Source organism: Nilaparvata lugens, unplaced genomic scaffold (genome assembly GCF_014356525.2).
Source record: "Nilaparvata lugens isolate BPH unplaced genomic scaffold, ASM1435652v1 scaffold5368, whole genome shotgun sequence".
NCBI classification, from domain to species: Eukaryota; Metazoa; Arthropoda; class Insecta; order Hemiptera; family Delphacidae; genus Nilaparvata; species Nilaparvata lugens.
In genome coordinates this window covers 1-21,033 of record NW_024091221.1, presented here as the reverse complement: position 1 = coordinate 21,033, position 21,033 = coordinate 1, and the positions used below count along the sequence as shown (strand labels likewise).

The window sequence follows — 21,033 nt, the reverse complement described above, 5'->3', positions numbered from 1 at the left end:
AAATTTTGCTTGAGACCCCATCCAATCCTACTGTTTTTTTGTTATTCAAATTTTTTATTATTCTTGACAACTCATCTCTTGATAATGGATGAAATTTAAATACCTTTTCAATTGGCTCAGCATTTAATGTAGTTGTATTATAAGTATTAGTGTCAGTGACTTTTGGAGATTATATGCAACCTGTTGATAATATTTATTGAAAAAGTTACAAATGTCTATACTATCATCCATATAATTTCCATGTTCATCGATTATCCTAGGGACATTAGTAACTGTATCTTTTTGAGCTGCTCTCCTATTTCTATTAATACCTCCCAAACAGCAGAGTTGAAATTGGTACTAGTTGTTAATATTTCAGCTGTTTTCTTACACTTAGCTTTCCTCACTTCTTTTGCATAGTTTTTCTTTAGACATTTGTATTTGACCTCACTCGGAACATCCCTCACTAATTTAAATTCCTCATAAGCTTCCCTAACAATATTTCTTTGAGTAAGAATATCTTCAGTTATCCATTCATCTACTTTGTTTAATTTACTTTTTACTTTGACTTTTTTTATCGGACAGCATACACTAATGTGAAATCTTAGAGTATCAATGAATTGCTTATATTTGTAATTTAGGTTACAACTGTTATAAACACTACTCAATTTTCTTGAAGCAGTTCCTGCTTCAAACAATTTATATTTCCTAGCTCATATTGCTGAATTTCTTTCACAACAGTTTTTTTTCTGCTGGATTCTGGCCCTGCAACTTAACATCTAAAATTTGATAGTTATGATCTGATAGATCTGAGCTACCTAACCTGACATTACAACCTTCTATATTTGTGAGGATATTATCAATAATTGTCTGTGAAGTTCGAGTTACTCTTGTATATTCGTGGACCTTAATTTCTAAATTATTCATATTAATAATATCTCTAATATCCTCTGTCATTTTATCCTGCCTGGCAAAATCAGTATTGAAATCTCCTGCTACTATAACATTTGTGAAACGAGCGGTTGTAATTTCCAAAAGTGTATGGAGCAGCTCACAAAATTTTTGCCAGTCTCCATTTGGTGACCTATAGATACCTAACACTGCTACCTCGAATCGATCATCAATTTTTATCCTTAGTCCTGTCACTTCTAAATCCATCTCAACAGAATATCTCTTAACAAAATCCAGTTCATAAGTTTGGGTATGTTTAGCATTGCTAGTGAATATACATACACCACCACTTCTATGAGCTATTCTACAAAATTCTGATCTCAGTGAATAGCCTGGAATCCTAACTTGATTTATTTCCTTTATTTTTAAGCCATGCTCTGTGAAAATAACAATGTCAGGATCGTCCTGTTTAAGAAATACTTCTAATCTGTCAATTTTGTTGCAAAGATACTGAATATTTGATACTGATATAATATTTATATATACTGAATATACTAAATATACTAAATATACTAAATATATGAATATACTAAATATATTTATATATATTTATATATTTATACTGATATAATATAATATTAATACTGATGATAAATACTAAAAACCTTACCATCTTGTGCTACTCTATCTCTAGCATTTGTAGCTATTTCCCTTTCCCTGTTTGAGCCAATTTACTAAAAAATCGTTATTTGTTTTTTTGACTGTTTTTAAACCAGAGGATTGCAAACGGCTTTCAATCAGCTCTGCCAATCTATTACAAAAGATTACTTTGCCAGATCGATTTAGATGCAACCCATGATTAGTGAAGTTATGTCTTTTCAGCCTTTCATTTAGAAAACAAATCCCCAGTTGTTTAGAATTCTTATTTTTAGGCTGTTGATTGTATTATGGATTAATTTGTTTGTCGAATTGATTGCTTCATTTAATTCTGGCCTATCAAACCTATTAGGAATAGTACTTATTATTAAGTTTGTTTTTTTTGCTGAGTGGCACAATTTCCTTGATTTTTCTGTTACTTGAGGAAGATGATTCAAGTTAGGTTCATTTATATTATTTGAGCCACCCAGTACAATTAGATAGTCATTTTCATCAAAGTCTTTAGTTTGTTCCCTAGCTGACTCTACAACTGCATTAATTGATGCACTTGGCTTGAAAAACATTGTACATCAAATTATTTTTTAATCTTTTATCAAGGAGATCACTGCAATCACGTCCATGACTGGACATCAGTAGCAGAACTCTCCCTTTCCTATCTTTATTTCCCTCAGCTATATTTTTGGTTGCTGTCTTCAAAACCTCACTGTACGTTTTATTTCGACCATTTTCAGAGCATTTCCCATCATTTAGGTTAGATTCTATTTTTTTGCATTTGGACGGAGGTTCTATCATACATTTAGTATTATCAAATTTAGATTTTAGTTTCTTTATTTCCTCCGACATTAGACTACATTGATTTTTTAGATTTAGTATTTCTTTTTTATGGTCTTCATCTTGTAATTTTATAATCAGTTCCAAAGATTTAATTTCTTCTACCATCCCTAACCTTTCTTCCTCAGACGTTTTTAGAGTTACTTCTAATTGGTTTTTTAAATTAGTGTGGCTACTTTGTAGTTGAGCAACTTTTTCGGCTAAAGTAGTTTGAAGAACTGGGGTTTTTGGTTTTGGCGTTTTTGAATTTTGGTTTTGGGAATGCGTAAGTACTCCCGCTATGTTTACATTTCTATTATTAAATTTCGGTGTTCTACTTGAGCTCATCTTCCTATCTAAGAAATTATATTACTTGCAATAATAATAATTGATTTATAAATGATAGGATTTTAATTTGGTTATAATTTTAGTCAAGTAAACTATCTATGTTTATTTTTAAATCTCGAAAACCTAACCTCAAACTAACCTCTAAACGGTGTTTGGCTTATTAAAATAGAATTTAGAATTAAAATCTAAAACAAAATGATAAAATGATCAAGAAACAATTAATAATGAAATAAACACAAAATTTGTACTTATCCGTGACTATTTATAACACAAAATCTTCCAAAACCCAGGAGCGAAATTATGTTGGACTTTCATTCACAACCTCTCAAGGTCACCTCTCCAGGTATATGAGTGTATGTGTGTCTGTGTACACGATATCTCATCTCCCAATTAACGGAATGACTTGAATTTTGGAACTTAAGGCCCTTACACTAATAAGGATTTGACACGAACAATTTCGATCAAATGCAGTTCAAGATGGCGGCTAAAATGGCGAAAATGTTGTCAAAAACAGGGGTTTTCGCGATTTTCTCAAAAACGGCTCCAACGATTTTGATCAAAATTGACCTTAAATAGTCATTGATAAACTGCCTCAAGTCCCATATCTGTAAAAATTTCAGGAGCTCCGCCCCATCTATGCAAAGTTTGATTTTAGGTTCCCAATTATCAGGCTTCATATACAATTAAAAAAAAAATTAAGTGGAAAAGATTTAGCATGAAAATCTCTACAAGTAATGTTCAGTAACATTTTCACCTAAAATTGAAAATAAGCTAGAAATTCGTTAAATTTATACCTTAAATAGTCATTGATAAGCTCTATCAACTGCCTCAAGTCCCATATCTGTAAAAATTTCAGGAGCTCCGCCCCATCTATGCAAAGTTTTATTTTAGGTTCCCAATTATCAGGCTTCAGATACAATTAAAAAAAAAAATAAGTGGAAAAGATTGAGCATGAAAATTTCTACAAGTAATGTTCAGTAACATTTTCACCTAAAATTGAAAATAAGCTCGAAATTCGAGAAAATGTGATTATTTAATTGCAAACTGTTGGCAACTGTTGATTCTTTTAAATCATTCACTATGAAGAGATAGCAGATCTCGTGTGTCTCCAGCGTTATTGTCCTGTTACCAGCTGGCTCAGATCTTTGAATAGTAGACTTGAGATGCGCGTGAACACTAGCGTCAGGTGATCAATTTTCATAACGGCAAGGAAAGTTGTGTGAGTGCGCCACACCAGATTTTTTCAAATGGTAAGGTGGTCATATGATACGTGCTTTCGATATACAATTTCAAGTGAAATTGAATGGTGAAACCCGATATCTTGATAAATCAATATTTCAAACCGTAAAGATATTCACATTCAAATATACTCATACAAAAATGAAATAGATGAGTACATTGAAAATGTAAAAACAACCAAAACTATTAAATTTTACTTTTTCAAGTGTTAGCATTGAGGAAGTATGTTACTTATATTGTCTGTGGTGTTAGTAAACACTCATAGTAACATCCACTAACATATTTAACACTTTGAAATAAAAATATATGTCATATTTCTAATGTAGTGTTTCATTTCTGTATACTCATTAGTATCTTCAAATGTGAATATCTTTAAAACGCTTTAAAATATTATATAGATGAGCGGTTTTCGTCATTATGCGAATGAGTTTGTTATAATTTGAAAACTCTAGGTGTATCATTCATTTTATCTTGGAATTCTGTATTGAAATCATGTATTAGCCTACCTATATGACCACCTTCCTATTTAAAAAAATGAAGTTGGATCCAATATGGCTGACTAATATTTTGAAGCGACAGAAAAGTAGTTTTTTTAATCTGAATAGGATCCCCAATGAAACCTACTTTCAAATTATCATTGTAAAAGAAATATTAAGCAATTTTCATCAATCCTGTATGCTTTAAATCAGTTGTTTCAGCTTTTTTATTTCCAAACAAATATTTTTACTGAATGAATTTAGGTATTTTGGATTGTAAATAAAGTTCCTTCTAGACATTGCTGTTCAAGAGAAGGATTTAACGTTTATGTTCCAAACTTTGCTTGTAGTACTTGTTCCAATGAACGTCGTCTATCTCTGTTTTATGTAAAGTGTACAAAAAATCAAGTGTATAAATAAATCTTAATTGATAATCATTGTAAACATTTTTCAAATCTTCACGTATATTCTTAGTAGAATTCTTATTTTCCAATCGATGTCTGGTCTCTGTCTTCTGTTAATTCAACATTCAAACATTTTGTTTCGACTGTTTGGACTTTCAGAAGCGTGTTAAGAGTCGTGGATTCGAAAATGCTGGTTTTTGATCCCAAGGAGGAAGAGGAGCAGTTCTTTTTTCGTGGTGTGAAACAGAAAATGAGGGACATGACAAAGAAGCAGCCGAAAGAAATGGGATTTCTTTTCGATGGTGTATTTAACGCTGAAGCCACAAATGTCGACGTATACAACAGAACCACTCGCAGTATAATTTCAAATCTTCTTGAAGGATATAACTGCTCAGGTAGCCCACTTGTTATCTTCACAAATGATTTTAACTTTGGTTTCATGAATTAGATTGCTCGTTAACTTGATCTTCTATTTGTAGTTCAACTGCACTTTTCTATCATTTTTCCCAATTTGGCAAAGGTTAATCATATACAGTAATATATTGTTTGTTAATGATCAACAAACATTATTACCGGTATGGTTTTTGTTTATTTATAAAATGTAATCTTCTAGAATCATTCATCTTAACCTTTCAATCATCTATTTGAGGAGCTATCATTTTATTGTAAAACCATTAAATCAGGATTGATATTACCTAGCATTCAATATTTCTTCAAGAATGTTAATTTTGAGTTCAATGTGAGTTGATTATGAAAAATGTACTGTATATTAAAACTGAGTCAGTAAAATCGTATCTGAAATCAAATGATTGAAATTCAATACTTTATAAAAAATCCAATGATTTTATGTAATATATGTATCATCCTCTTGACATTTTTTGTTTCAGTATTTGTGTATGGTGCTACTGGCTCAGGAAAAACTCACACTATGCTGGGGTCAAGAGAGAATCCTGGAATAATGTACCACACCATGGTCGAATTGTATGCTCAGATTGAAAAAGTCAAAGCAGATAAAAATTTTCAAGTGGGAGTTACGTTTGTTGAGGTAAAATATAGAATATTCAAACTATAAGAATACCCAACTTGAATCTCTCCAACAGTTTTTTTATAATAATAAACAATTTATTTGTTCAAAGTAATCATACATATAGAGTTGAGCCAACAATCATGCTGTTCTCTAATACAATCAGACTACTAACATTAATATTGTTAGTCTATAACAACAAAACAGACGCCGGATTAACATATATTTTCTCATATAAGTGATCAAACCGATCCTCAACCACTCATCACTTCTAATCGCGCATCTTCCAGTACTTTTATTATATTGAGGTGTCGTTATCTTTCTAGCATTTCACGAATCATTATGAATCGCATGACGGTGATTGCGTCGAATCTAACCATTTAACCAGCTTAGAAAATCACTCCGTCGTCACACCAATGTGATAACATTACAATATTTTTGTTTTCTTGAGGTTCCATTTGTCTAACATTCTATTTACTTACTGTACTTTTTTTGAGTAGTATCTTGTTCACTTGTAACCTGTTGTTCTATATTTTATGAATTTCGAGTGAATAAATTTGTTTTGAAAAACTTCCCTCATTATTTAGAATGAAACATACTTCTTCTATCATACCCAAGCATTAATCAATTTTCGCCATTCTCCACTCATTCCATTTACACGATTTTACTTCTATTTATTTACTTTTTCTCTGTCACGTAACCCATGTCAGCCTAAAAATCGCATCCTCTGTACTCCTACCTACACGAAATCCATATTGATTAAAAGACAACAGTTCATTATGTTCTAGGAAATTCATCACACGTTTTTTCATGAGTTTCTCTAGAATTTTTGCAAAATTACTGACCAGTGAGATTGGTCTATAGTTACCAATAAACACTCTGTCACCAATCTTGTGTAAGGGCCTACCTAACACATACTTTCTTTATAACAAAACTCAAATTGGATTTATGCATTATATTGCACTTCTATCATTACAACAAATCAATAAATACATAGAATAAAATAATATCTCCAACGAGTTCTACAGGATTGATTGTGTGTCTCTTACATATTATTATTTAGCCAATTAAACTACTGTACAGTATTATTTTGTTTATTTGCATGAGTAAATGAAATGAAATATTTCGACAGGTGTACAATGAAAACGTGCACAACCTTCTAAACCCGTCAGGCCCGATGCACCTTCGAGAGAGCGCAACCGGAGTGACGATTGCTGGCCTGAAGGTGGAGGACATAGTCAACGCCGATCATCTGCTGGAGAAGCTGGCTGAGGGCAATCGCAATCGCACCCAACACCCCACCGATGCAAATGCCGAATCGTCAAGGTCACACGCTGTGTTTCAGGTCTATGTCAGAATGGCCACCAAGAATGGCAACCAAGTGAAAATTGTCAAACTATCCATGATTGATTTGGCTGGCTCTGAAAGAGGAATGGTCACTGGCTGCAGTGGCTTGCGTTTCAAGGAAGGAGCCAACATTAATAAGTCACTTCTGGCACTGGGTGAGTACAAAATTTGATCTTTTACTTTGTATTTCAATGCTAACTGGTCCCTCACAAAAGGACAGGTAAAGGTTTTTAGAAGTTTTTAAACATTTTAAAGGGCCAGTTTCCGAGCTCAGAATCTATAAGTTCTGGACTTACAAAGTCCAGGACTAAAATAAGCGCTTGGGTCTAAATTGACTTTCTGAGTCACGATTTTATCTTCTAAACTCCGGGGTAAATTAAGATCTCGACTTATTTGAGTCCAGGACTTTAACGCAGTAAACATGAGGGAAATTCACAATATTTTGCTGTTGTATTGTCGGCATTATAGCAAAACGGAAACAGCTGATTGCAGCGGGATAATTCAAATGAGCATGATCTCCAAACTATTTTGTAAAAATACGTTTCGATTTCTTTGTAGGCCTATTCAGAGCAAAACATTTGAAAGGTTGATGAATAAACATTTCATTTTACGTTATGCTATTATTGATCATTGATCCTAACCAGTGATTTTGGAATAAAAATTTCATTATGCTATTGAGTTTGAAAACGTATTTGTTTTGAAAAGAAACTGGAATAATAATTTATTGTTGTTATATTATTATTATTAATATGTTGAATATGACATTGATTAATAATATTCAGATTGATATATAAATTCCAAGGCAATCCTTGTATTAATTTTCTTGAACATTTCTAGGTTATGTCACAGTCGTAAAATAAAGTTAGTTTTTACGCATAATATTATGAAGAACTTTATTCCAAAATAATTTTCAAACTATAAATTATGAATTTAGATGGACTAATTCAAATAATTTAGGTATTCCATGACATTTATTCGGGTCAACGCTCTGTCTCGGAAAGCCAATTTTCTGACTCCAGAGTTTAAAGCCGGTTAAAGTCTAGAACTTAGCTAAATCCCGAGCTCGGAAACCGGCCCTAAAAGTTTAAACATGAACATTTTAAAACTTGGAAAGTTGAATTAAAAAAAAAATAATACTTTAAAAATATGAAATCAGAAATCATCTCCCATTATAACCAAATGAAATACGAGAAAAATAAATTTTGTACGGTAGGTCTATCTTTACTGAGTTATTTACGTTGTCACGATTTCAATTGTTATTCAACAATCTAATTATCATCAAATATAATCAATAAAATATATTATGAACATACGTTGTGCTGATCTCAATCGATCTAATGATAATTTATCTATTTATACATTGATAGATACAATATCATTCTTTACTATGAATGATTGCGAACAACATGCTTAAAACCCACAACTGTTCCTTTCCCAAATTTGGATAGAAATTGTCCAAAAATAGGTTATGTTTATCACTTCATAAGTTTTGTCCAATTTTGATAATAATAGAAATTAAAAGAATAAAAGATTGATGTCATTCTATTCCAAGTGTAACAGGAAATTTTGATAATAATAGAAATTGAAAGAATAAAAGATTGATGTCATTCTATTCCAAGTGTAACAGGAAATAATACTTGTGTTTGGGTTAGAATTGCTCAGTGGATGCTGCATTCTGAGAAATTCATAAATTGTTCAGATCAGCCTGGCGACTTTGATGCTAGCTTATGATAATCATAAAATTGATTACAGAATTCATTCAACAATTCATTTCACAATTTAGAAGAATTATTTCCTATTATTTAGTCAGTAGGAAAACGTTGGTTTTTTGGGTGTTTTCAGAAATCAAGATAAATATTCCACCTTATTACTCACACGGATACAGTATAAGTTATATTATAATAGCTATAGTACTTAAGTACTGAACCAAACAGTACAGTACCTGTACGTTTTTACTTTATAATTATTATATGATAACAGGAAGCTATATTAAAAACGGCCATAACTTTCTTGTTTTCGGGTACTTTCGAAAATGGAACTTACGTTTTAAAGATTTTCGGATTTTTTGGAATCCAAATCCGAAATCAGAAAACCTCCTATATTTATTTTAAAAGAAAGATGAAAAATCATTCTTTCTAAATCAAAGAAGAAAGAGATTCTACGGGAGACGTAGAATCATCATGTGAACGACGCTATTAGTCCTATTGTATCTCGATCATGAGAGGTGGTTGCCTGACTAGGGGAAACGACGTGACAAAAACCTGGCGCGTGATCATCATGTGAACGACAATATTGGACTGAGTATTTCGGTAATAAAAGATGAACACGATCATGGTCCACGTCTGCTATCGTGTGAACAAGGCCCAACTCCTTCTCCAGTTCAAAGATAATATGCTCGTTCATATAAATATTGTATTTATTGAACATGTTGCCATCATACAGCAACATTATTGAACAGCTCCTGTCATCATTGCCTTCTAAATGCATTCAATTCAATATTACTTATAATTATGTACAATACTATTGAGTGAGTTCTCATTGTATTTTGGAAAAGTTATAAAATAAGAGATACAAGTATCAGCAAGCTTCCAGTCATCATATTCTACATTATGGAACCTGATTCTAGGATTGAGACAAGTAGATGAGGCAAGAGATATAAGAAGTGTTAAGATTCTTGGTATAAATTTGGATCAAAGACTAACCTGGAGCCCTCATATAGACTATGTCTGTTCTAGGTTGAGCCGGGTTCTCTATCTTTTACGCAGATTAAGGGAGTGTGTCCCAAGGCATTATTTGAGGATAACCTACTTTGCCTTTTTTCAAAGCACTTTTTTGTATGGCCTATCCTTATGGGGATGTGCTCCTGATACCCAAAAAATCCTGCTGATTCAGAAAAGGGCAGTTAGAATTATTTCTGATGCTAACTACCTGGACCACTGCAAACCGTTGTTCATTGACCAAGAAATAATGACTGTTTATAGCTTATTTGTCTTTTTGCTGTCACTGAATGTGAGAAAAAATATTGAATCATTTCCATGTAGGGAGGACTTTCATCAGTATGATACAAGAAATAGGCAGCAAATTGATGTTCCTTATACTAGGCTGAGGAGAGTGCAAATGAATTCGAAGCTAATTTCTTTGAGAATCTTCAATAAGTTTCCTGCTTCAGTGAGAACCATGCCTGCTTCTTTGTTTAAACGTAGATTGAAAACTCTCTTGACAGAAAATCCTCTATACTCACTGTCAGAATTTTTTGATATGGATAGGGATATAATTAGTAATTATTTTTAAATATACGTTCCATAATGTATTAATATTAGGTTGGCAATAATTTTAGTGTATGAGAATATATTTGAATTATATATATATGTTTGTAACATTATTTATGTATGAGCTGAATCATATGATAGTCAGTGTTTTTGATTGTTTTTTATTGTATTTATTGAACATTGTGACGTTTCCGATTGTGTAATCTATATGCTTAAAGGAATAAAATCTATTCTATTCTATTCTATGCATACTTATTTATTTTCAATTTCAGGTAACTGCATATGCAATTTAGCTGATGGTTTGAAGCATATTCCCTACAGGGACTCAAAATTGACTCGACTTTTGAAAGATTCCCTTGGTGGAAACTGTCATACAATTATGATTGCCAATGTCAGTCCTTCAGTGGCTTCGTATGAAGATACTTACAACACTCTCAAGTATGCTACTCGGGCTAAAAACATTAAAACAAAGGTAAGTCTTCATCCAATTCAATCCACACTAAAATGTTATTTCAACTATTGCACAGTAATGAAGAATAAATCTTCGAATATTTATTCTATTTGTTCTTATAAAATGATTAAAATAGTTACTATTATAAATTTGATTCAGATTTTTACTTTCCTTGCCCTATTACTATAAGGTAAGGGAAGTATTGCTTTCCGAAAAAATTAAGGTACCCCAATGTCTAAATTTCTATACGTTTCCAGGTCCCCTGAGTCCAAAAAAATGGTTTTTCGGTATTGGTCTATATATATATATATATATATATATATTATATATATATATATATATATATATATGTGTGTGTGTGTGTATGTGTATGTGTATGTATGTGCGTCTGTGAACACGATATCTCATCTCCCAATTAACGGAATTTTGTTTGAACTCAAGGTCCTTACAATATAAGGATCCAACACGAACAATTTCGATCAAATGCAATTTAAGATGGCGGCTAAAATGGCGAAAATGTTGTCAAAAACAGGGTTTTTCGCGATTTTCTCAAAAACGGCTCCAACGATTTTGATCAAATTTATACCTTAAATAGTCATTGATAAGCTCTATCAACTGCCTCAAGTCCCATATCTGTAAAAATTTCAGGAGCTCCGCCCCATCTATGCAAAGTTTGATTTTAGATTCCCAATTATCAGGCTTCAGATACAATTTGAACAAGAAAATTCAAGTGGAAAAGATTGAGCATGAAATTCTGTACAATTAGTTTCGCTTAAACATTTTTAGGTTATGTCGTAAAATGCGGTTAGTTTTTTACACGTCATAATTCTGATACAATTATATTCCAAAATGAACTTGCAAACTATAAATTATGATTTTAGATAAACTAATCCAAATAATTTAGGTATTCCATGACATCTATTTGGCTTTTTATCTACTCCAAAACAATAACTGAATTGTGTTTGCTCAGTTAAGTCTAGAACTTGAATTTAAACCCTACCCCAGTCGAGGGTTTAAAATCACGCCGTTTTAAGTCCTGGACTTTACGATTTTTGATAAATCCTTGACTCGGAAAGAGGCGAGAATCTAATTCAAGTCTTGGACTTATAAGCCCTTGACTCAGAAAGCGAAATTATAAACTCCAGGGTTTAACATGATCTCTAAACTCCAGAGTCTATTCAAGTCCTCAACTACGTTAACGCTCTGACTCGGAAAGCCAATTTTCTGGCTCCAGAGTTTAAAGCCAGTTAGTCTAGAACTTAGCTAAATCCCGAGCTCGGAAACCGGCCCTAAAAGTTATAAGGTGCATATATATTACGTCATATTTCAGTTCAACTTGGGGGTCAACATTTGGACTGTTTCCAAAAGCTTTCTTCTGTTTTTTTTTGTATGATGAAATAAAAATTGAAAAAGTCTCGTTTCTATTGATAAGTCGTTTAAATAAAACAGCTATCAATTATTTCCAACCACTTTTTGTTTTCTACAATGATTTGATGAATATTTAACTGTTCATTTGTTCAGGTTACGAAGAATGCTATGTCCGTAGACCTGGATGTGGGGCATTACGTAAAAATGGTGGAAGAGCTGAAGAAGGAAATCGTTCTACTGAAAAGCCAAACAAAAGCACATTCATCGGCACGATCTTTTCCTCCAAACTCCGACTTATCTGTCTGGTGTCGAGCTCTAGATGAGATATTTGATGAAAGAATCGAAATTATGAAAAGTATTCTCACTTTGGAGTGTAACCAAAAACTTCTCGCGTTGAGAAAAAAACGAAAATTGTTCATGGCAAATTTGCTAAAGGAAACACCTGGAAGCCAAGCCCAGGTATGTATATTTAATAATGCTCTGATATGGTTTGACAAAATAGATACCGTAATTAAAAACATGAAAGTAATGATATTCAGGTCGTCTTTTCTTACTGTATATTGAGGATGGGCTATTTCTCTGAAAATAACCATTTCAAAAAGCAGAGGAGATTTGATTCTCAAGGTAGCTCTAGACCCTAAGCATTATTTCATACTACTACAGTATATTCATCCATTATAAAATGAAATATTTAGTGCATTAATTCACAGATTTATTCGTTGAATTAATTTGACTATGTATTTTTGTAAATGAATAAAAATCAAGTGATCTATCCTCAAGTGATTTATCCATTCACATGCTAGGTTCAGAGAAACCTATTACATGACAATATATACCTAATGATATAAATGCAATGCACTTTTGATAAATAGAAAAAAAAACGTGAATGTTAAAATTATAAGTGATTCAACAAGTTGCATGAGTAAGCCTCATACACTATGAAAATTTATCTTATGAATCTGTATATAGGTCAATATTTTTATTCACTATAATTCCGTTCATTTAATAATAGAAGCTTATTCTCCAGGGAATTGAGAAGGTGGAAGAAGCACTGAGACAATACAATGCGCGAATGGAGGCAATGGTTTCTGCGCAGGCTGAACAGAGAAGATGCCAGAAAAGCAGTGATGAGAAACTGCAAAAGCTTTTCATTGAAATGGAAGAGGCCAGAGTCACTCAAGATATGGTCAAAGAATTCGAAATGAGAGATGAAAAGTTGAATAGAATTCTTACCGAAGTGAAACTGGATTACATGAAAAAAGCTTTCATGATTGATCAAAAAGATAGTTCAACGAATATGCAGTCTATCAAAACTCTGTTTGAATCTTTCACCGAGTTCTACAATATCCTGTCAGGAATGAATTGGATCACAGACAAAATGGAATCGACTTATCAAGTGAGTTTACCATCTAAATTCATTTAGCTATCACCTAACATAGTTGTTTCATCTGTACCATAGTTCGTATCCTAAACTTTTGTCAACAGTATCATATGGTTTATAGATTTCAACCGTATCAATTGTAACTTCCCATCTTTTTCAACAGGCACTATTTCATACATCGAAAGCCTTGTCTTCATCAGTAGCTAGACTAATTTATTGTATATTTCTTTGGAAATATTAATGTCTGATTGATCCGTTAATCAGTTAAAATCATAGCTCCGTTAATCAGTTATAATCATAATTATTTGCATCTCTCCCTTGTCCTGGACCTGTTCAATAAAATTTCATCAGATCAGAAAATTATGTTTGCGGTAGTTTCGAATGTTATACTGTGTTTCCTCTCTGCTACTAACTTCTGTATTAATTGGTAATAATTAGTGTTGATAATATTTGGGCTGTGGACTGATGGAATAATTCTTAGGTATTCAAGTTATATTATGTCAGTTCAAAATTATAACTACTGAATGATCAAAATTGAAATGAAATAAAAATACAAACTGTAATGATAAATACAAACTTAATTTGGAACGATAATGGTTCAATGTCAATATGTTATAATGAGTTGGTGGGAAAAGTAAGTTAGGTCTGTGTAATTGAATGTAAAATAAATTATTGCAAGATCACAAATTTATATATTTTTTACCAGTAGTTAGTTGGATCACAATTTTCAGATTAAATCTACCAATAAGAAATATGACTATCTCACGTTTATGAATTATTTTGTTGCAGTGCTCCAGAAATATTATCGAAGGCATGAAAACGATTAGGTGGCTGGACAATGAAGAAGAAGAATCCGACTCCACCAGTGGCCACGTCGTAAATATGACAAATTTTGAGATAAAAATTGACCATCTATTATCTTTCAAAGATAAAACTACAAAGAAGAAACCAATTTCTCTATCGCTTGTAAGTCTCATATTTGTTATATTGTTATTTTTCTGTTAACTTGTGTATTAATTGGTTATAATTCCTTCAATTTGTTAGTAAAATTTACACCTTGCCAGAAATCAGTTCTGTAGATTTTATAGCTCAACGAAATAGTCAATGCACAATTCACGTACTTCAATTTATTCATGCTTAAAAGAAGGGGTTTTGTTTTTTTTGTTGAAGAGTATTTTCAATTAATCTACTATATTAATTCAATTGCTTCACTATTAAATTTTGTTTCAGATAAAACTTAAATAACATTCACTGTTTTGCTCTAGGGAATTTCAGCTATTATCTTTATAAAAGAAATCAAATGAGGAACAACATCAAAACATAAATGATCTATTTTTATTAATAGATTCTTCAAAAAATAGTTATCGAAAACTAAAATTTCATTCTTTTAAATCTTTTTGAAAACACCTAGGTTTAAAATACTTGTAGAAAGTTGCCTTTGTAAATAAATGAATAATATTTTTCAAATTGACCTAAATTTCGTTCTCTTTGTGGTTGCATTTTGAAAGCAGCATTAATTTTTTCTAATCATCATTTCAATACTGTAAATAACGATCAGTACTTCGGTTTTGTTAGAGTTTCACTTTGAATGAATTTCCAAATAATTTAGTGTATGAGAATAAATAATGATTGATTGTTTTGTTGCAGGATGAAGAAGACGATAAAGATGCCGCCCAGGCGATTTTCAGTGAGGATTTCTCAAAGGTCGTCTGTGAAGAAGTGACGCCAACCTCTAGTTGTGAGAATAAATCATCAGAAACAAAAGTGTTCAGCACTCCAACAAAAATGGAAACTGACCATAAAATAGAACCAATTGACGAGAAAGAAGTTGAGGAAATCTGTTCCACCACTTTCTGTGTAGAACAACCGTCTGCAAGTCTCAATGAAACTATAACTTTGGACTCTAACAAAGATTTAGTGAAGAAGCCAGCGTCCATCGGAAAACGCATAATGAAAGGTGAAAAATTAAATACCGTAATGAGAAAGTTCAATTTTTTTAAATGTTGCCTAGATTCATTTCTACTTGTTGTTACAACTGAGTACATGATAGGTGGAGCATTGCTAAATACAAAGCAAAAAAAAAAAAAATGCAAACTAGCGACAGAAGCGAAAGCGGACATCCTTCCACTGGAATCATGAGGGATTGTTATTTTTGACTGATAATTCGATTCAATTTTTTAATGATCATTAAACAACGGCACTGTCTAGTAGGTCAATTGTTCAGCAATTCTGTATTTTTCCAATATGATGGTTCAACTTTGGTTTCAACTGTTGGATTAGTTTCGACTTCGACGATAAAATTCGATTGACGTTAGAAAAAATAGCTCTTAATTAACCATTGTACTGTAAATAGAAATCTGTGTATCTGTGAGTTACAAGGATTGAGCTGTTTTTTTTTAATGTAGTTCAGCTATATCGAAATACTAATTGTAAATTAGTACCTTCATCTACAAATTTTTTTTATTGATAAAAGATTCAATAATCATATTTGTCTTCATTCAGGAAATGGTTGAAAAATATTGAATTATAGAAGAATGAGTAAATCCAACGCGAACTGTTGATTACACAAAACCATTGCTGTAAACAAAATATTCCAGAAGGAATTCGGATTTTCTTTTGGTAAGAATATTAAGAGATAATAAATTTAATAAAAATTACGTAGCTATTTAGTTGAATTACGATTTTTTTTGTAACAAGGGAACGTATCAGTCACTACAATACTCTGTTTTTAACAATTATGTATTCCTTTTCAGAGAAAACTTCCATAATTACAAACAAGAAAGTGGCTCTGAAATCAAATACTGGCCTGGGAATCAATAAGGAGAATCAATCTATCCAGAAGATTTTCAAAAAGCCACTTCCGACAGCCAGAAAAGCTCTTTCTTTGAAGCCTGTGAATGTTCGTGCAATGGAAAGTACTAACTTGGCCATTCAAAAACCCAAACTTAGTGAGTAACTAACACTTCATCTAAATAAGTTTGGTTTGATCAGATTATATTTCTAGATAGATCACATTATTCTATTTTCATTTTTAATAAAAAAACAATTATCTGATAGAGAATCACTGAATTGTAGGGTATTACACACATTTAAATTTGAGCTTTAATGTTAGCGTTTTCCTACTTGATGTGTAGGTAATTATAGAAAAGTACAGTAATTACATTGAAGCATGAATGTGCATGCATTAATCATATTCACTATTTTAATTGAGTTGCTTTTAGTATATGAACAATTGTTTTTGCTTTAATCTTTTAGTAATATTTGTTTCTAAGCATCATGGAGAATATATATGCTTTAATTGTGCTAATGAATGCTTTATAATTGGGTTTCATGCTACCGCAGTTACTAATTTCTATGTTATGTTGGGATCTTGTTTTCAGTTAAGTCAACGCTTATGAATTTGGCTCGTAGTAAAACAGGAATCGTCAGCCGTAATCCAGTCAGAAAACCCACCATACTTAGACCTTGAAACCTTTATGATATAAGTGAATTATCATTCGTTATCTTGAGTACACCGCACCACATAACTTCTTCCTGGATTATCTTTCACTAATATTTGAAGGCCTACTAATCGGTGACAATCCAGGGTAGAAGTTACGTGGTGAGTTTGCGGAGTAGTATAATATAGTATAATCAACTAAACACTAGGCAAATAGTTATATACTTGAACAAGAACCAGAAGTATACGAAGTTGTGAAAAATTAATAGGTGATTTAATATGAGAAAAACCCTAATATGTGGATTAACTTGAGTTCTGAATTGTCTGAATAATTATCCTTCAGAAGGTTTTCAGGGTTTAAATAGTTTCTTACAAGCACAAGTATTGATGACAAAGAAGACTGCTAATTGATTATTTAATGTTGCATGAATTTCGTGTTTCTGTGTACGTGCAATGAATGGCTAATGTCAAATCTAATAGGTGTATTCTTTATATCTGCTTTGTAGTTTACATACTGACATGGAAAGTTATTTATGACCTTATTATGTGAATTGGATTACAGTTGTATTTGTATGGATTACTTTCAATTTTTTTTTAATCAGCTTGTTTGTTTAGTGCTAATAAATTTCCATTATAGCTCATATACATCATGCAATCGTAGTAAAAGTAATGCTGTTTTTTTTTTGAAAAAATCAATTGATGAACAAGTGAAAATATAAATCATGTTTCTTTGCTATTTTTTTCGTGCCTGCCTTTGGTCGAATTATAAATTTTATTGGCTTTGGTCGAAATATAAGCATGGCTAAGAGCACATTAGAACTTTTGAATTTACTTTTCAATGCAACATTACATGCTCTGCTTTACACATAAGTGACACTTGACATTTCACTCAAGACATTATTTTGCGTTTGTTTTACGCTACCCAATCAATGTAAAAGTGTGATGTAGTTCAATATCCAATTAATGTAGTTTCATTTTGAAACGTTCCATATTTCTCAAAGCTTAACTTAATCAAATTTAAGCCAAACCTCAAATTTATCAGCACATATCAATCCTTTTTTTTTTAGATAATTAATTCTAAGTTGTTTGAAAACAGGAAAAATATAATCAGTTTTATCTTTTCAGAAATGTAGTTGAAGCTCTTCACTTTATTGGGTGGAAAATTTCTCATAAAATCTTCATGTTCTATTGAATGTATTACATGGATTAATGTCATCCTTTCTGTGGAATTCTAACTCTTCTTGTTTACTAATCATATCATAGTATTATGTAATATGATAATAATAATATGGTATTAATAACTATAAAAATTCATTTTTTTAAATTATCATGAGTAATTTTCTAACACATTGTTCAGGAAATAGGACTATTCTAGGCTACTACTCTGTTTTATATGCTTTTTTATTGTTCATTCAATTTATATTTTTGTGGAACGTATTCAAAATTTAAGTCTTCAAAGACTTCACTTTGCAATATATTCTCTTAAATTTTATGTTTTAGAATAATTTAATGGACCTCATGGACCATACTGTATAATATAGCCTACTCTATCTTTCTAAGGTAATCCATCTCATGTAGAATGTGTTAGATATTATACAACTATGTTTTACTATAATTTATTTTAATGTAAGATAACTTAATAATATTTTTATCAAGATTAATTAAAATTTATATTATCATAACAGAATTTTGGAGTTACCTAATAAATTGGTTGTAAATTGTGACCTTTTTGAAAATAAATTAACCTTATAATGTTGTCTTATAAAATTAAGAAAATTTATTGTGCTCGGTCTTTATAGATATGAAATTGCACTCAGTTCTAATATTTTTGTGCTGATTACAGTTATTGAAGATTATTAACATTGGAGATGTGTTCAGAAATTATTGCCTTTGGACCAGTTTAAAACTATTGTAACAATTGATTCCATTTATAGAAATAATCAGCCTATTGTAGCCTAAGTTTAAAAATTAATTTGCTGTAATTGTCAATATTTGTAATTAGTAGAAGTAAGTTCTGATTGATTCCTAAAAACAATATTTTCTGTATTATATAATTTAATAAACAAATCCCACTTATATTTTCTTTCATTTATGCCTTCCTCATTTTTTATTGTTGAGTGAATCTTAGAATGAGACTACTTATTACCTTTGACTGTATACAGAATATTCTGTATTTAATCTAGTCAAAGCTATTACTGATTTAGTCTCGTCGCACAGACTGATCTACAAACATTGAAAATCCCTTCGCTTGCGAAAGCTCTCTGCCAAGCGAATGCAGACTTTTGAGTAGTTGAGTATGTTGGGCATGCGAAGGGACTTTTTGGACTGGAATTTGTGTCAAACGAACCTAAAAATAGAAAAATACTGAATGCTATTTTTTGAATAGAAGTTCAGTTGTTGGATTTGACCTCTTATACAAGATCTATTAGAGTTTGAATTTGACCAAAGAGAGGCTTTGCTAACACTGTACAAACGATTATAATTGTTCGATCAAAAAACAAGAATAATTTTGTCGAATTTTAGAAATTTGTCAACATCTTATTTTTCACGAATATGCCTCAGCATAGGCTATTGCAACATGAGGAGATGGAGTGTGCTTCTCTTTTCAAGATTGATAACAATGCATTGAATAAAGTGAAAGCCGGTTATAATACGGTTGAAGGGCTGCAGTGACAAGTCCAGTATGAACAATATAGGCTATCCGATGTCAGTTCGGCTATAACTTACAAGTTTATATCTTTCAATAGCGAAGTGTTGATTTTCAGAATACCCGATTATACGATACGTTTAAAATTGAAATCCAGATTTTCTGAGTAAGTTTCAAGTACGGTAGCCTACTGATATTACTTGCTGTTAATTCAGCGAGAGTAATGGACGATTTACTCCCTACTCGCTCTCTCTCAGTAGCATTATCAGGAAGGGGTTGGCCCTTATCGCACAGTAGACTACAAGGTCAAGTAGAAAGCGCTTTTGTAATTCAGAGCTCTCAGTCTTTAGTCAATCGAGTATCATTGAGTTACGACGACTTGTGCTCTGTTATCTCGTAAAGCGAATCAAGATGAGCCCGTCTAATGTTCTTCGGTAAGTAAATCCAATTTCGATCTTGTAGTGAATGCATTGAACATAAGTTCCTATATCATACGGTTTAAATATATATTTTTTTATCTAAGGGTAGAAATTAAGACTTGGACTATCTATTCTATTTTATCATTGCATGGAGATGTGAGGAGAAATAGATTATATTGCTAATAATTCACCGATAAGGAATGCAATTTAGTTTTGTATTAGAATCAGATGTAGCCTCAAACAACAATAGATATAATTTGAAAAATCAGACAAGGCATTAGTTTAATGGTAAATTGTTGATAGGTACTGTATTATGGTTTTTACCCCCTTAGCATATGAATAAAATGTAGTATTTTTTAATAGCCTTAGAATTCACAAGTCAGTAAAAAAGGTGATTAGGTATTGATGAAAAGTAAACTTTTCAGCCTTATTTTCATTAACATTAGGTTTCCGTCTTATTTTAATCAACCTTAGGTTTTCACTTTCCACCACAAGACAGTAAGAAGTTAATATTATTGATGAAAAGTAGACTTTTAAGATTGAAGATTGTAATTTTTATTATTGATCATCAAATACAGAAAGTAGTTTATTTTTTATGTAAAGAGGAGGGACAGTTGACAGAAGAAGATATTATTCATTGATACTTGAATATCAACAGATAAATCTTATTGAACTATGAAATGTTAATATTTGATGTTAAAAAAGATATTAGTCAAATTTTTCTTCGGCTAAAAACACCCTATAGTATAGTAGGGTTTAGGCCTGCCATGCCATAATGATCTTGAATAAGTGATTTCTACGTTAATTATTGTGTAGTCAATCAATTGAAAAGTCCAGAAAGTTAGATCATAAATAATTTTCAATTTCAAACCCAAAATTCTATC

General features: G+C 31.6%; 1 protein-coding gene across 2 annotated transcripts; it reads left to right on the top strand.

The window, feature by feature from the left end:
- Positions 1-4,965: 4,965 nt before the first annotated feature.
- Positions 4,966-19,159, top strand: LOC111046556 (kinesin-like protein KIF18A). Of its 2 annotated transcripts, none has more exons than XM_039444728.1 (10): positions 4,966-5,199; positions 5,692-5,849; positions 6,961-7,330; positions 10,717-10,916; positions 12,417-12,722; positions 13,291-13,659; positions 14,434-14,610; positions 15,292-15,601; positions 16,398-16,592; positions 17,025-19,159. In XM_039444728.1, the coding sequence occupies exons 1-10, from the start codon at positions 4,992-4,994 to the stop codon at positions 17,111-17,113; spliced, it is 2,382 nt and encodes a 793-aa protein (XP_039300662.1). In that variant the 5' UTR covers positions 4,966-4,991; the 3' UTR covers positions 17,114-19,159. The 2 variants fall into 2 exon arrangements, with proteins under 2 accessions (XP_039300662.1, XP_039300663.1); XM_039444729.1 differs by having other exon boundaries at positions 4,967-5,199; positions 18,209-18,427.
- Positions 19,160-21,033: the final 1,874 nt, after the last annotated feature.